The sequence below is a fragment of the Platalea leucorodia genome (assembly GCF_965183815.1).
Source record: "Platalea leucorodia genome assembly, chromosome: 4".
NCBI classification, from domain to species: Eukaryota; Metazoa; Chordata; class Aves; order Pelecaniformes; family Threskiornithidae; genus Platalea; species Platalea leucorodia.
In genome coordinates, this window is record NC_138826.1 from 87715860 (window position 1) to 87734298 (window position 18439).

Below are 18439 nucleotides of genomic sequence, written 5' to 3' on the forward strand. Positions count from 1 at the left end.
TTTGAAAAGGTATCTGTGATTTTTTTTATACCAGTGATAACTGGAGAACATAAAAATAGGTATTTATGGGTTAGGTTTTGGGGGAATTACTTTTCACTAGGAAATGCTCAGGATAAATGAAGGAATTCCTCATCCTTTGTTAGTTAAGGATCAGTTTCAAGTGTTAAAAGATAAAATACATTATCCGTAAACCACTAAACATATTTTTTAAACACTCAAGACAAAAATTTACAATTCTTCAATTTTTAACACTATTTCCTTTTATGCTGCAAGTTGGAAAGTGTATAAAAAACTTTGTGGTTTGTAGGAATCTAATTATATTTTGGAAGTGGTTTACATACTAATAAGGTGTAAAAGCAACTGTAAGTGAAAAAGCAACTGAGGAAGACTTAGACCACCATTGCATGTCACTGGAAAGAGCAAGGCCTGTCTCAGAAGGCTGAAAAAACTTTATTTTCAAGAAAATAAACCTTATGGAAGAGTTGAGGATCAGAAAGATTCTAGACTTTAAAAGAAAAAAAGATTATTCTCTTCAGAAACAGAAGAAAAAGTAGTGACATATTAGTAGCAAAGGTGGACACAGCTTTGGTTTGATGCCACATGATGGAAACATGTCAAGAGCGTATTAGGGGTGGACGAAGATAACGAGTCTGTAGACATTAAGAAGCCCACACTTCTGACCCAATGGGCTCCTCCTTTTCTGAAGTTATAAAAAAGTTAGATTATAAACCAAGTAGCCAAAGAAAGCATTTATTCCTATTCTCAAGTTTACCACAAATTTCATAGTGTGTCCGTTGGCTTATACAAATGAAGAAATAGCCAGATAAATGAAAATGAATGGTGAAACAAAAACACTGCAATACACCACTTGGGAATACTGATTTTCTTTTCATGAATGTTCTTGTAATATGATGACAAGACTGCATTGTCCTGTGAAAGACAAAGTGGTAAAGCATTGCCAAGAAATTAGATTGATACATCTATTTTGAAGTTCCTACCAGCATATTGATTTACTATTTAAATTAAAATATTAAGGGGAACAGAGAACATTAGAAAGACTTACTTTTTATATAAGACTATTGAGAGATATTTATATTATTATTATTATTGACAACTCCCCAAGTGACTTATTTTTATAAAACCATTTCTCAGATTTTATAAGACTTACTTAAAATTTCTATCCATTGATCATCTATAACCCTACAGATTAGGTTATCTGTGATACATTACATAGGCCTGATCAATCCTCAGCTGTAACTGCTGACCCACCTATAGGCTACCTCCATTACTTATGTTACGTTAAGATAAGACTTGTTGCTACTTGGAAGAAGAAGATATTCTGGACTCCATATGGTTAGACCGCACTCAGTGATGTAGTCTTTGTTAAGGTGTTTCCACAAAAAGGATAAATAAAAAGAATTAAAATGAAATAGCCATTCCTTTTGCTTGTGCTCTGTTTTTAATTTTTCTTTTCCTTTTCTATCAATTAAAAAGTCATGGTTAATAAGCACAATTATTTTCCTTGTCTTTAATCATTGTGTCCCCTAGGTGTTGGCAAGGGAGCCCATGTGAGTAGGAAAGCAGGACTGGAGTCCCTAAACTGGCATTAAGAGAAACAATTACTAAACAATGGCCTCTCATTTTTTATTTCTCCAGATTATAAATTGCAGAGGGGAGCTTTGTTTATGTCATGGTTTAACCCCAGCTGGCAACTAAGCACCACACAGCCACTTGCTCACTCCCTGCTTGCCCTGGTGGGATGGGGGAGAGATTCGGAAGGGCAAAAGTAAATAAACTCTTGGGCTGAGATAAGAAAAGTCTAATAATTGAAATAAAATAAAATAAAATAAAATAAAATAAAATAAAATAAAATAAAATAAAATAAAAATAAAATAGAATAAAATAAAATAAAATAAAATAAAATAAAATAAAATAAAATAAAATATTTTTTAAACTGTAATTAAAAGGAAAACAACAAAAGAGAGAGAGAGGAACAAAATCCAGGAAAAACAAGCGATGCAACTGCTTGCCACCAGTCAACCGATGCCCAGCCAGTCCCTGAGCAGCAATTGCTGCACTCCAGCCAACTCCCTCCAGTTTATACACTGAGTGTGATGTCGTATGGTATAGAATAGCCCTTTGTCCAGTGTGGGTCAGCTGTCCTGGCTGTGCCCCCTCCCAGCTTCTTGTGCACCTCCTTGCTGGCAGAACATAGGAAGCTGAAAAGTCTTTGATTTAGTATAAACACTGCTTAGCAACAACTAAAACATCAGTGTGTTGTCACATTATTTTCACCCTAAATCCAAAACACAGCACTATACCAGCTACTACGAGGAAAATTAACTCTATCCCAGCTGAAACCAGGACAATTCTTTGTTTGGATAAAATTACTTGCTGCTCAGCAAATTGGAACATGTTTTTTTCAACCCACAAAGAATCTGGCATTCTTTTCCAAGCTACAGTGCTGAGTTTACTGTCCACAGACCCTCATGCTTCTATTGTCATCTCCTCCTGTTTCCCTGACTACTTTTTGTCATGTCTCTTGTTTCTTCCCCCATCCACTACTGTACTTCAGTTTTTCCTTTCCCAATCCAACTGCATCAGAGTATTACTGCCTGTCCTGTCTCATGTTGCTAATATTTCGCTTTCCACTCATACCTGTTTCAATATTCCCCTTTGAGCTTCTTTTCACTGCCAGGAGCAGGCAGAGAAAGAAATTCCCTGTATTCCATACCTTGTGACTCCCTGCTGCTAAGAATAGTAGCTACAAGGAAGTCCTCCTACCTTTGCAATGAAGCACGCGCTTTTGCTCTGCTGGAATGGCACACAAGCATTCCAGCCAGTAACTAGAACTGGAGTGTATTCAGGGCAGATGAAATTTTGAGAGAATTTTGCTTCCAGCTGAAAACAAACAGCAGTCACCACCTCCAGAAACCCTCAATTATACACACTGAAAAAGTTAGTTCTTATAACTTCTTTGATAAATTTGGGACAAAGTTTTACGATAACAACAATAGGTACATCCTGACATCAAAATGGCTCTTAGCTTTGATCAAAAGCTTGGCTATACTAGAGATAATACCTTTTTAATGGGTACCTCTTGGTGTTAACAGGTAGAGTCAAATTTCTTGCAATAAAATTACGCACTCTCCAAAAGAGACATAGAAAAATTCAGATCAAATATTTAAAAAAATGATAGGATTTAGAAGCAACCAAAAAAGCAACTTCTAGTAGAGGATGCCAGGAAGCCTTAATTAGAGACTTAAAAATTGCTGATGTTCTGAAATTTTCATTTAGGTGTTCTCTGACTCTTGCCTAAAGAATAAATTGTGTTTTATTTGTGAATCACAATAACACTTTCAACTCTCAACAAAACTAGGTACACTCGGGTGTCTGGGCTTGCTATGAAATTATCATACAGTCCTCATAATTTATAACAATACTTCCAAGCCTGTAGACTAGAACTTAGATAATGTTTTGCTGTAAAGAATTTATTTTAAAAATTTGCACACTAGATTATTTATCTTTTTGATTATCCCTTTATTACGGTCTTTAAAAGTACATTTAACTTTAAACATTATTTAAACATTATATTATATATATTCTATATATTTATAGCTACATTATTTAAGTGGGATATGAATTTGTTAAAGGCTGTCGCTTTCCAGTTTATGTTTATAAAACAAGCAAGCAAACAAAACACCCAAGAAGTAATATTTCTAATAATAAAATGTGTGAGTTCTTTAAAGATTTAGGAGTGTGCTGCAAGCTCCTCAGACTCACAGTGCATAGACCCATACTGTTCAACTTACACTGATTTGTTGCTGTGAGGTTGGTCTTCCTTCCAGAATTGCGTTAAGCAACATGGCTAGCATCTGCCTGATGTTTATTCTTTTCCCCATCGTCTACCACAGAGGAATATTGTTTGAGAGAGATATTAGAACAAATATTATGTGCATTATGCTGTGGGCTTATGCTGGTTAAGGCAAGGTTGAAAAAATAGACTTGGAATGAAAGTAAATGAGCTTTTGCCATGGCTCTTAACACCTGTGGAATTTCATTCCATGGTCTTGACTGGTCACCGAAAAAAGACTTGTTTAGGACACCCATGAACTTCAGTAGGATTGTCTCTGTGTGTAACTAGCAGTGTGAGTAGAAAGATGAAGATTTGATACTTTAAAACAGCAACCAAACTTTAAAAAAATAACTAGAGATAGATAAACATAGAATTTATCCAGAGATATAATTGGGCCCAACCTGCGATGTCTTGGGGTGATCAGGTACCTTCTCCCTTAGCAAACACATGTATAACTTCAGCCTGATATAAAGAGATAACGGAGTCCTACCAATTATCTAAACTTTCCAGCTAGGGCAATTACGTTAAGATCTTTACATTTACGGTATGTCATGTGTCTAATCAAAAATTAATCAAATGATACTCTAAAGCAAAATAATTAATGAAAAAGTTCTTCTACCCACTGAATCTCTGAACAGTGTCACGCTGCATATTAATTATACAAGATGTTTACTTGCTATTTGCTGAGGACAACTGCTATGACTCCCATCCCCTAATGTTCTGTGAATGTCAGTTCGATATTGACAGATGACAGTTTCCTGTCCATGTTCTTGTCATCCAGCCTAAGGTGCTGCAGTTTTTGATGCACTGAAACCTCAGCTCCGAGTTGCAAGTAGATTTTAGAAACGTCGTTTGAAAAGCCAATGGGCAGCCAAATCCGGCAAATTTTCATTAAAATCAAGCTTTGTGCTTATACAAGAAAATAGTGAATGGTAAACCAATCTGAGAGAGATGACTGGCAGTCTGTTCTTGTTTACTTGGGCTAGAAGAAAGTCAACTTTGCTCAAAACTGCATATTCGATTAATAAGATTTTGACTGATTCTCTTTTAGTCCCTATTTCAAGGAATGGTACACTTCTTGAACTAGAACAACAAAGCAAACTGTCTGAGGCTAATAGTGCAAATAGACAAATGCCCAAATTCCCTCGTCTTATCTGAACTTGAACTTATTCTAACACTGGCATCTATGGATTAGATCGGAGTTGCTTGAAGTTTGCCTCACTTGAGACAGAAGCTCATTATTATTATTATCTCTGAGCAAATTTAGTTACTTCTGTGTTGAGAAGTTTGAATCTAGAGTATAAGTTGTACTGTGCAAGTTACTTTAAATGAAGCATAGCTGCTTCATTTCTAGATATACTGTGTAGTTATTAGTAACCATCGGTAACTTGCCTTCCATATTTAAATACATATTAGTATACACACACATATTTGTGGGCTTTTTTATCAGTATTTTATGAGAAATCCGTATCATATTAAATTACTTTGACATAAAATAACTGACTATAGAAATAAATATAGTTCAAGAGACATATTCCTAGCTTTGACTAAAGGTCTTTTGAGGATAATCTAAAACTTCTTTTTACACCATTTACTGCCTGTATTGTAACTTAAAGTACCTGATTTTATGAATCTTGATGCTCCTGTGTCATGGTTTAACCCTAGCCAGTAACAAAAAGTACCACACAGCTGCTCGCTCACTTGCCCATCCCCGGGGGGAGAGAATCGGAAGGGTAAAATTGAGAAAGCTCGTGGGTTGAGATAAGAACAGTTTAATAACTGAAATAAAGTAACAACAATAATAATAATAATAATTAAAAGAATATACAAAGCAAGTGATGCATGATGCAACTGCTCACCACCTGCCCACCGATGCCCTGCCAGTTCCTAAGCAGTGGTCGCCGCTCCCCAGCCAACTCCCCCCAGCGTATACACTGAGTGTGATGCCATACAGTATGGAGTAGCCCTGTGGCCAGCCTGGGTCAGCCGTCCTGGCTGTGCCCCCTCCCAGCTTCTTGTGAACCTGGCAGAGCAGGGGAAGGTGAAAAGTCCTTGACTAGTGTAAGCACTGCTTAGCAACAACTAAAATATCAGGGTGGTATCAACATTATTCTCATCCTAAATCCAAAACACAGCATTATACCAGCTACTAGGAAGAAAATTAACTCTATCCTAGCCGAAACCAGGACAGTATCCACGCCTTATTCTATACCATCTATGTCATGCCCAGGTCCTACGCTTTCAAATACATTCAAATTAATCACCACTACTTTTCCTGTCTTTTGATACAAACACACAGATATCATTCCCTAAGTCTATGGGCCATCCCTCTAAAATGTCCATTGAGTTAATTTTGTCCATGCCTTTGGGGTCCATCTGTCATAACAGTCCTTTAGGGCAGGAGAGGTGGTCTGTGGTGTTGGATTGTTGCATGCTGAAGCCAGTGTTTGTTCCATTATCGCTGCACTTCTCCGGTTCTACCATCGCTGCACTTTGCTTGGTTCTATCAAAGTTCATTCTTCATTAATCTGGGTGATTCTTACCGTAATACCATTGATATGGCATATAGCCACCATAAAACTAATGATATACAGTATTACATAGTAATTAACATCATACAATTCAAATCATTGGCTATTCTCACCCAAAATCAAGTCCCCTTGAGGTACGCATTGGACTTCCCCATTCTTCCGCATTATCCACCAACTGCACCCAGGTCCTTGAGCAAAAGCAATCCCATGAATGGGTTTGCCTTTGCCCAAGGCAGGAATAACCCAGACTGTCTTCCCCAGCATATATTTTACATGCACTACAGAGACTTTATCCCCTTCTACAGTACGTAAGAGTTTTGACTGGGCAGGGCCAACTCGACTGGCAGATCCCCTAGTGTTGACTGACCAGGTGGCTTTTGCTCAAGGCGTATCCCAATGTTTGAACGTCCTAGCACCCATTGCTCTCAGTGTAGTCTTTAACAGTCCATTGTATCGTTCAATTCTCCCAAAGGCTGGTGCGTGATAGGGGATGTGATATACCCGCTCCATGCCGTGCTCTTTGGCCCAGGTGTCTATGAGGTTGTTTCAGAAATGAGTCCCGTTGTCTGACTCAATTCTTCCTGGGGTGCCATGTCACCATAGGACTTGCTTTTCAAGGCCCAGGATACTGTTCCATGTATTCCAGCTGTTATTTTGTTGATCACATCCATTGGGATCTGATGATGCCCATCTTGCCATTTTATTCCTAAAATCCGGATCTCCTGTGCAGGTCCCTTGACCTTACTTTGTTTTATGGCAAAACCAGCCTTCAAGAAGGATTTGGACTATTTTCTTCCCTTTCTCAAAAACCTCTTCTGCTGTGTTGCCCCATACGATGATGTCATCAATGTACTGCAGGTGTTCCGGAGCCCCACCCTCTTCCAGTGCAGTCTGGATCAGTCCACGGCGAATGGTGGGGCTGTGTTTCCAGCCCTGGGGCAGTCGATTCCAGGTGTACTGGACGCCCCTCCAAGTGAAAGCAAACTGTGGCCTGCACTCTGCTGCCAAAGGGATTGAGAAAAACGCATTAGCGATATCAGTTGTGGCATACCACTTGGCTGCCTTTGACTCCACTTCATATTGAAGTTCTAGCATGTCCGGCACGGCAGCGCTCAGTGGTGGTGTGACTTTTTGTTCAGGCCCTGATAGTCTACTGTTAGCCTCCACTCTCCATTAGACTTTTGCACTGGCCATACGGGGCTGTTAAAGGGTGGGCGAGTCTTGCTGATGACTCCTTGGCTCTCCAGTCAATGAATCAGCTTATGGATGGGAATCAGGGAGCTATACCAAAAGCCACTTGTACCCTTTTGGGTCCTTGAAATACCCTCTCCTGAGGTAGTCTGTGCCAAGGATGCATGGAGCCTCTGGGCCAATGGAGTCACAATGGGGTGGCTTCTGCCACTCATTCCCAGTTAGGCTCACTCCAGCCTCCAACACAGTCAGCTGTTGGGATCCCCCTGTCACTCCAGAAATACAGATGGGTTCTGCCCCTTTATAGCTTGACGGCATTAGGGTACCCTGTGCACCGGTGTCCACTAGAGCCTTATACTCCTGTGGGTCTGATGTGCTCAGACATCGAATCCACAGAGCCCAGTAAATCCGGTTGTCCTTTTCATCCACCTGGCTGGAGGTAGGGCCCCTCTAGTCCTGGTCATAGCATTCATTACTCACTTCTTGTAAATGCGAATCAAATTAAGATCGGAAGTGAAATCAGCCCTTCTACTCTGTGCGGGAAACTGCTCACTGGAAACTGGAGCAGCAATTTTCCTGGAAGAACCCGCTGCCGTAATTGCTTTTCCTTGTAACTCACATACCCATGCCTCTAGGGTCGAGGTAGGTTTTCCATCCCACTTCCTCATGTCCTCTCCGTGGTCAGACAGGTAAAACCACAGGGTGGCCCATGGTGCGTACTCACTATATGCTCTCTTGAGCAGAGGAACGCATACTCCTAATGGCTGAGATAGTGGTCCATACAGGTGGGGAGTAGGGCATATCCTCTTTGAATGGCTGGACTTCCAGGGACAGTTTCTCCACAGCTGAGACACAGGCTCATAGGGAGGAAGAGAGACTTTTCTTTGTATTGCTGGAGTTGGCCAGCCAACTCATCCACCATCTGTTCCTCTCCATCTTTCCAGGTCACTACTGCCAATGAATTTGCGTGTGACGACAGTGCGCTCCGTACAAACTTCCGCCACATGGGTCCTGTGCCCCTGACTGGGCTGATCTGGATCTTTGGACAACTGCTTGTTTTTCAGGTCATCATAAATCACCTCCAGCATGGCTAATTTCCTCAGGTACTGGATACCTATCTCCACGATGGTCCACTTGCCTGGGTGACATATAACAGCTTCCTTGAATGGATACTTTTCCTTCATGCCTGACAGGAGTTGCCTTCAGAGGCTGAGGGCTTCTGCCCCTTTTCCAATTGCTTTGTCAATGCCCCCTTCCCTAGAAAGGGATCCCAGCTGCTTGGCTTCCCTACCCTCTAATTCCAGGCTACTGGCCCTGTTATCCCAGCATCGGAGCAGGTGACGACATTCTCACCTGGACGACAACTAAAATCTTTTTGCCTATCTCACAGCTCACTCAGGGATAGGGATTGGGTGGTTACCATCTCATTTATGAGTTCTGCCTCTTCCTCCTCCTATTCTCATGGTGGCCCTCGTTCATCTTCATCTCTTACTAAATGAGCTGATTTTCTTGTGTATTTCTTGTGTATAGGGGCAACTGATATCGGCATGGGTTGGTTCTCCAGTTCAGCTGTAGTACCTGTTGTGGGGGCTGGAGTAGCCACAGTGCCTGCCGCCCAGCTGGAGTAGCCGCAGTGCCTGTTTGCTGGGGTTGCAGTAGCCGCAGTGCCTGTTATTTTGTCATCAGATCCGGAGACCTTCTCTTCCCTTTGAGGGTTCTGAATAGTGTTTAATACGGCTTGGTAGGCATGGGCCAGGCCCCAGCACATTGCAGTGATTTGTGTCTCTCTGGAGTTACCAGGGTGACAGCATACTTTTTCCAAATTTTCTACTCATTTTTCAGGATTCTGCACTTGTTCAGGGGTGAAGTTCCAAAATACTGGAGGAGGCCACCATCCTAGGCATTTGCCCATGCTGTCCCACACACCCTGCCACTCATAACTATCCAGCCTTGGGGCAGATCTCTAGATGATATTCTTAAATTGCTTATTAACCTTAGACAAAACTGAAACAATATTCCCAAGAAATACCAATAGAAGTATTTTAACTACTCAAGGCTGTTCAACATACTGAAAAGTTATTGTAATGAAGAAGGAAACATCGTAGAAGAAGATAGTGAAGGTGCCATTCTGTATTTGCTCCATAAAAAACTTCTCAGAGGAAGAAGTATGATTGCTAATTGTCTCCATGAGGTGGTACCCGAAGTACAGTAATGGCTTCAGTACAAAACCCAAATACCAGACTAAGCTCAAGACCAGTGTTTTAATAACAAATCTCCCAAGCAAAACATCACTAATCACTGCAGAGCACACCAAACTGCAAAACCCAACACCAATCTTTAAGACGTACAGCAAAAAAAAGAGCATGGTGCAGATCAGATAAACTAATATTGAGAACAGATGAATCAATATTGTGACCGGCAACTATTAACAGATATAAATTCCTTAATATGCTCTGGTTAATCTGTTATTATCACAAACCCTTTGTGCCCCATATTGGGCACCAAAAAGGACTGTTGTGGTTTAACCCGAGTCGACAACCAAGCACCACACAGCCACTCGCTCAATCCCTGCTCTGGTGGGATGGGGGAGAGAACTGGAAGAGTAAAAGTGAGAAAACTCATGGGTTGAGACAAGAACAGTTTAATAACTGAAATAAAATAAAGTATAATAATAATAATAGAATATACAAAGCAAATGATGCACGATGCAATTGCTCACCACCTGCCGACCAATCCCAGCTAGTCCCCGAGCAGCGATCGCTGCCCCCAGGCCAACTTCCCCCAGCTTATATACTGAGCATGACGTCATATGGTATGGAATAGCCCTTTGGCCAGTCTGGGTCAGCTGGCTATGCTCCCTCCCGGCTTCTTGTGCACGTGGCAGAGCATGGGAAGCTGAAAAGTCGTTGACTTAGTGTAAGCACTGCTTAGCAACAACTATAACATCAGGGTGTTATCAACAGTATTCTCATCCTAAATCCAAAACACAGCATTATACCAGCTACTAGGAAGAAAATTAACTCTATCCCAGCCAAAACCAGGACATCCTGGTAGAACATTTGAGGAAGATACCTTTACTGCCCTCTGGTATGAATAGCATAAAAGAGAGAAGAAATCAGAGAAAATGGTGAAATGGTACCTGGGCTGTATGAAATCAGAGCCATCATTTGCTGTTCCAGATATTTGCTATGAACGGACCTGAACAGAGAGCCAAAAATGTCTACTAACATAGAATTGTTGATTATGTCCTTGTGGAGGGTGGCTTATCACCAACTCAAAACCACAGATACCTCCAATTAGAAATCCGGAAAAATGCCCAGGTGAACAACTTTGTAAGAAAATGTAAGAGTCTCCTGAGCAAATATTCATATCTATACATGAGCTAATTATCTTAAATTCCCATTACTGTCAGTGGAGAAAAATCAGCACCTTGGGGCATGATTCATCCCAAGGTTGACACCTAAAAGAGATCAGATGAAATATGCTCTAGGACTTCCTATTTCTCTCTCTTGATGACAATGGAAGCTCAGCATGACTAGCTCAGAGGAAGGTATCTACCTTGCAGATGTCTCAGGTTAGATGAAGTGAATCCTACACCTATTTTTGGAATATTTTGACCTGTGTCTTCATGTCCCACTTTCAGGCAAAACAATGGAACAGCTAATGCAGCACAGCAGAAAGAAAAGCTGATGTTTCTAGCACAATTAGACTTCAGATGGAAACAGTGCTAAAAGACCTTGCCATGGGCAAGAAGATAAATAGCCATCCTTATTATTTCAAATATGTTTAAAAGTATTTTACCACTAAATACAAAATGCTGAGACAAGCTATCTTCAACCTGGTAGGAATAAGTGACTCCACATCACATTCATTCCCCTCCAGAGAAGTAATCGACATGGCTAAATGCATCTGCAAGTACTTATGTCTTGCCCTCAGTACTGGTTAGGGCTACCCCAGCCCCTTTTACAGATCTCGTTCACACTGGGGATTAACAGTGGTTTGTCTTGTGTCTTTAACAGGCAGCTTTTGGTCAGGCACCCCTTAATCCATTTGATTCTTTACAAACGGCCTCATGAACCAGGAATGAAATGTTTCTACTTAAGCTACAGTTAACTTCATTAGAAAAAAGAAAAAAATAAAAATTATATAAAAATGATAACATGGTCTTGCCAAAATCTGGATAATGCTCTTGAAGTTTCAGATCTACGACATAGCCACAAATACCCTTGCATCCTCCCGCTCTCTCTCTTGTGCTGTCAAAGTTTTTGTTGTCTCTCAGCTGAGCCAGTGTCAGTTTTTCAGGTCTATATTAGAGATTCTGCCAAAAAAAGACTGGAGAGTCCCAGACCACTTTAGAAGGTTGTAATCCTATAATGACAATACTCATTAGGAATATAATGCGTTTGCATTGGTACAATAATGATTTTGCCCACAGGCAATCTCTCAGGACACAAGCTACTCCCTGCCAGTTTTTCCTGTAGCAGTTACCTTTCTGCACTGTCTTAAAAGAACCCCTCTTCCCATCCTAGCAATATTATTTAGTGTGAGACCTAATCGTACATGTCATGAGCTCTCCTCTTCCAAGATCACTGTATGCACACACATGCACACACCAAAAAGCAGTTATTTTTCTGATTTGCATTCATCTCTCCAAAGAATCTTTTGATCTATGCATATAACCTGCTCTTCACCCCTCCTCCTCATCCAACCTGCTTTCATTTATTACTACACAGTGCTTCAGTTTTCTGCTGAAGCTTGCCACGGGACAACAGATATGAGGATCTATATTATTCACCTTAGACAAAAGTGTGATTCTCTCTTCTTCAGATATATTGTCTGCTTGCTAATCTATGTATTGCTGCCTTCTTAAACTGAAGATTGGCTTTGGATTTGGCTTTCATTGTTTTAGCTTCCTCTGAAAGCAATTTGTCAATGGAAATCTAGTGCAAAATGATTCCCAGACGAGGAAGATGGTCTACCCAGTGTGACAGGGGAGGGAAACAGTAAGACCTCTAACACTTTTAACAGTCTCTCTTAATTGTAACCAATATCGAGTGTGACTTCTCAGCAGCACACTCAATCTGTCACATCAGAAGAGAAGAAGGTACCACAGAAAAAACATTGAAAAGAATTAGCAGTATCCCGTACCATTTACCTCACTTATAAATATTGGTAATATTCAGCATTCAGCTGAACACTTAATTCAGCTCTAGATTTAATACACTCTGAGTAAGCCACACACTAGTGATCTCCACTCTGTTAATATCATGTTCTGTATTTGGAAATCAAAAATAAATAAAAAAATTCAGTGAAGCTAGAGAATTCAAGCTGATGCAACATGTATTAGCTCATTTTCTGTGTAACAGCTTCCCACTCCACAGTAATGCTTCCATTTTGCATTGACGAGACTGCCTTTTAAAAAGGATGCATTGATATAAAATTCAGCAAATTATTTAGTCTTAGCTTCCCATTGAATCCAGCTTAACTATGCGTTGGAAGCCTAAATGTTTTCTTGGCTATGGGCTCAAAACCATATCTCAAGACATTTCCCCAGTGGAAAACGGTTTTCTTAACAGAGTAGTGGTGAGTCATCTGGTCTTTGTGCCTTAGGGCTCTACAAGTGAGGTGAGTAGATATAGCTACAGTGCTCAATCATATGAAACCACAGCCGCCTCACCTGTAACCACATGGGGACAAATCAATACCATTAGCTTCAGTGGAGTTATCCTGTTGACATATTTGACCCTAAATCCTTACCTAGAACACACAAGGGTGACGACTTGTGGACAATAACAAAACATCAGAGGACTGCAAGTAAATTTTTCTTGCATCTTTCCCTAGGAGTTGGCTAAGTTTTAATTTGCACTGCGCAACTTACCGAGGGAAGTATAGCCTCCTGCTTGTTTTTCCCATATGTATACATCTGAGGCCTGGGCACCCTGGAACTGCAGTTGTAGGCACACAACTAGGGTGCACTGCACAGACAGACTTCTTTCTTTCACTTCTTTTTGCTTTCATCTAGTCAGAACTAGTAGGATTAAACTGGAACAGGATGTGCTGCAATTTGTATATACCCACAGCAAATTATCATCTCAGTAGAGGAAGCAGCAGAAATCTCACGACTTAGCAGGGCATCTGAGGCACAATACCTACAAAAGATATTACTGAGATGACAGGGCTCAAATACCACTCCTTGTTCAAAAATCCCCTTGTTCATTTTAATTCCCTGTTTCGGGCAGAGCTCAAGATTGAGGGCTGTCTTCCAACCCAAGCCTTTTTTCACTTACGTTGCTGTCAAACGAACGACCTAACCGTCTATATGCATGTGAACAGCCGTGTGGGGGCTGGCAAAGGAAGCTCATTTGCATCTGTACAGTCACACATGCAATCGCATCTAGATATCAGGCCCTGCGCAGCCCTTCCCATCTTTATATGAAGACAATTTCTGCGCAAAGGTTCATTTAAAGCCAGTTAGAAGCAAGCAAGCTCGGTTAATCTTCTTTGTTATTTTCTACTTAGGACGCATCATTTCAGCCGCAGACCTGACCGTGCGTGTACACTGCTTGCCACATCCAGCAGTAGGCTGTAGACGGATCACTTGCCGGGTGACACATCTGCCGCTTCCTCTCAAGGTTAGCCTCCGGTGCCTCTTTTGATCAATTAAACTCAACTTTAGAAAATGATCTTGTGACAGGGCTGTTTCACGTTTGGCCTCTTTATATGGGTCTCTGATAGCCATGTAATCAGATTTCCTAAGTGTCTCCTGAGTAGGGGTTGCATCAGTCTGGTCTGAACCACTGCCTGGAGTTCAGCAGATCCCAAGCAAACGTTACTTAATTTCTGTATCAGCCGTGATTTCCATCATGCAGTTTTTGCTAACTGCTTATTTTACCACACAACGTGTTGCACAACATATTGAAGGGGGGGATTGCCTCTGCCGCAAGCACAAAACCACACATCGTCAAAGTCCTCCCAGACATGCCAAATCTTCCGAGACGAGCCTCATCAGCGCTGCAGTACTGGGGAGATGCAAACCCCACCGCTTCGCTGCAGCAGCGAGCCCCGACTGCTGCTTCAGCTGGGAGCTGAGGGAGAAACCAGCCCCCTCGCCATCGCCTCCTGCCCATGCATGCGGCTGGAACCGGAGATCTCTCCCTTCGCTTCTCGTCCCCGGACACTTCGGCTCTTCCACAACCCCCCGCTCCCGGTGTGTGTTGGGGGGGAGGGGGGGGCGCGATCTCAGCCCCAGCCGCCGCCGCCGCCGCTCCCCGCCGCCCGGCCTCGGCCCTCGCCTCACCCCGCGCCCAGGAGGCAGCTGAGGGCAGCCGCCCGCCCAACCGCCCAACCGCCCTCCCGCCCGCGCGGCGCTGCGCATGCGCAGCCGGCTCCCAGGCATGCTCACTGGCGGGGGCGGGGGGGGAGCGGGACGCGGCGGCGCGGCGCTGCCCGGCTCCCCTCGCCTCGCCTCGCCTCGCCTCAGCGCGGCTCGCACCATGCGGCGGGCGGCCGTGTGCCTGCGGGCGCTCTGCCTCCTGCTCCACCTCCGCGCCGCAGGTGAGCGGGGGCGGCCGGGGCCGGACGGTGGGGCGGGGAAGGCGGCGGGCACCCGCTTGCGCCGGGCGGCTCACCTGTTGTGGCGGCGGGGCTTTTGGGGCGGGGGGGGGGGGGGGGGGGGCGGCCCCGCGGGCGGCGGCGGGCGGCGCGAGCGCCGTTCAGCACCGCGGACAGCGGGCGGCCCCGCGCGCCGGCGGCGGGGCGGGCGGCGGGCGAGACCCGCGCCGAGGCGCCCCGCGCCCCGCGGAGCGGCCGCCCGCCGGCCCCGCATCGCCCCGACCTGGCCGGGGCTTGGGGCAGCGAAAGAAAACCCTGCCTCTTCACCCCTTTGCCTTCCTGGTTGTTTGGTTGCTTTTGAATTACTGGGGGGGGGAGGCGTTGCCACTTGTGTCTGCTCGCGGCAGCAGGGTTTTTAGAAAGGGAAATTTCAGCTGCGACAGCAGGCGTTTCGGCTGTAGCGGCGGTAATAAATCCTCGCTCTGCTTTGCTAGCAAAACGTGTGCCTCATTCAGAAATGTGGTGAGCGATGAGCGCCCGAGTACGTACACGAAGTTCCACTGCCGGTTTCGTTCTGATAGTCGTAGCTTATATTTCTGGCATAAATCTCGGGCTTCTTTTAAGTCATGAAAAACTGCCTATTTTCCAGAGTCTCTCTCCTGTGCAGAGTTAAGCATATATACTCTTAGGAAGGAAATAAAATCTGAGGTAACTGTATAACTGAATTAAGTTCTCAATTAGTAAAGTTGAAGAGTTTCTTCATTTTATAATTTATGGCAAGCATAGTTACTTCTGAAGCAGTAAACGGCTGTCGCACCCCGCTTTTAACTTCACTGAAGTTTAATTAACAACAACAATTATATGCACAGGTACCGATTCTTTTGCTCCCGGGAATGTTGGTTTTAGGAGAGGTTTTTAAGATGCACCTAATTTGCATTGTCTTACTGTAGAATCATTAAAAGTAACAACTGAACTTCATGCCTCTATTAATGTGGAAGCAGTGCATGAGCATGTATGCCTCCCCCCCAATTAGCCGTGTTGTGAAAATAGTTGTTTGTATGGATACATCAGGAAGTGGGCACTGCGTTCTTTTCTTTGCTGTTGTCAGGAGAAGTGGTTTGCCTCAGTTATTGGTATTTTATTGCCCTGGAATATTAGGCTACACTTCATAAAATCTCAGGAGCCTCTTTCCTGTGTATCTATAGTTAGGAAGCTCATGCTGTTATGCCTTATATTCATATGTGCAAGAGATTATTGACTGAAAGATAGGGAGCATTTTGTGATCCATTTTAATAAAAGCCTTAAGCTGCTTTTAGATTGTTCTTTTACAACATGTATTAAAATGATCATCTGTACAAAATTAGCGTACAGCCTCTATTTGACATAACGTGCCTTCTAATCTCAATGTATCCTCTATTAATAGTGGACTTCTCATTAGTTTTGATGTGCTTCATTTTTCTATCCTACTAATGGAAACTGGGTTTATATCCTGCCATTAAGCCATTTACTTCCCTTACTAAGTTTTACTTGTTTCATTAAGTTACTGGGAATGATTGCAGACAAAGCATGGCCTTTATTACGAAAATGTCTCTAATCATGAGAAAAAGAGAGGAAAATAGACGTTTGTATGGTGTTACTTTGTTCCCTGGGCAATCTTGGAAAATAATTGTTTCAGAGAAGGCAACAGAGAGGATCGACAGGAGCTGAATTCAACCTTTGCATATTGGGCACGGCTCCTATTGAGCGCAAGAGCTGTGCTTCCTCTCAGGCAGGGCTTGCATACAACTTGCTCTTGTTGGAAGTCATTGAAGATGTCACAGCAATGAAATAATATAGCAAGCTTAAACTGCTGAGATTTCTCTGTTTCATCTGATGCGAGTAGAAAATTTGGTCTTACACAGGCTACCACTATGGACATGTTTTATGTATAGCCTGAACTTATGAATTATTGACGGTGATTTTGCAGCTTTGGTTCATGTGGAATCACAAAATGCATTCCACTTGCCACTAGTGCTAGGTCACAAATTATATCCCAAATGTCAATTTTTTTGTAATATGATGGACACTGCTTGGCTTTTTTGTTCCAAGGCTGACTATACATGAGGCATGCTTCTAGGGAATGCTAAAGAAACTGTCAGCAGACATTAACAAAATCTCCCTTGATATCAGTTGATGATAATAGATTTTAAAGAAAACATAAGTCTACATTTTACTTGAGCTAATGCTACAGCAAAAATAATTCATTCTATAATGTGTTTAAATAGTGCTTTGTAATGGAAAGGTAATGCATGTCATATTGCAAATCTGGTTTGCTATGGAAAAACAATTCTACTATGGTTGTGTTACAGTAGCTTACATATGTATTCACACAAAAAATGGAAAATATTCTTGTCAAAAATGTGATTGGGAATTTTCATGTGCTTGAACAGGTACCGCTTTACTAAGTTGGTTTAGATACCAATTCCAATAAAGCGTGACAGCTGTGTAAACAGAAAATTAAATCCAATTGTGCTGTTGGTATACCCTCATATTGCTTGCTGAAATCAAACACACTTGTGTGTGCATCTCTGAAAACAGAATTAGGCCCTTCTGCTGAGTGCAGCAGGTGAAGTAATCAACCTATATAGAGGTTGCTGTTGGATGAAGACCTAAATCCGTAGTGACTGATTACAGGTCAGCATGAACCTTCAACTTATATTATGTGTTGCATGAGAGACTGCAAGGCAGTGCAGGTTATACTCTTTTTTAGTAGGTATGATCTAATACGTGTTCTTGCAATAAAAAACTGATGTCTCCCAAGATGACTCGGAAGCATTGTTTCCTTGTAAAAGAATGGCAGGTGGTAGCAAAAAAACAAAAAGTGATGCATTAGACTAACTTGTAATTAGAGCCATTTGCGTCATCCAGATTACTCAACTAATTAACTATTTTGCCTCTTTTTTTTCTAACAAATTTCGTGAACAAAATTAAAATATATGATGAATTAAATATCCAGTCGCAGGAAATAGGCTAGGAAAATCAACTAGACTAGAAAAAAACTTACTCACTTAACAATCACCATATCAACCCACCACCTGCCTTACATTAAAAATCTCTCTTTAAGAGAGCATTTTTGCAGAATTTGCTTTTAAGATGAACAAACCCTGGTCCTGGAAAAGCAAAGAGTTAACAACTGAAGGTTTGGTCAAGTCATCTAAGTCATGGTTTCTTGAGCAAAGGCCTTACACTAGCTTGCTAAGGGCTTCTATTACCTCATTTTATTATTCTCTTCATCAGTGAAGAGATGCATTGACAACCTTAAGTCAGTATG

At 42.3% G+C, this 18439-nt stretch overlaps 1 protein-coding gene across 1 annotated transcript in view; it reads left to right on the forward strand.

Annotated features, from left to right (window-relative positions):
* Window positions 1-15056: 15056 nt before the first annotated feature.
* The window catches only part of PTPRR (protein tyrosine phosphatase receptor type R), a 153410-nt gene continuing 150027 nt past the window's right edge, over window positions 15057-18439 (forward strand). Inside the window, exon 1 of the mRNA XM_082308958.1 lies at window positions 15057-15132. Coding sequence (XP_082165084.1) covers window positions 15072-15132 — 61 coding nt within the window. The 5' untranslated portion in view covers window positions 15057-15071. The remainder of the gene's footprint in view (window positions 15133-18439) is intronic.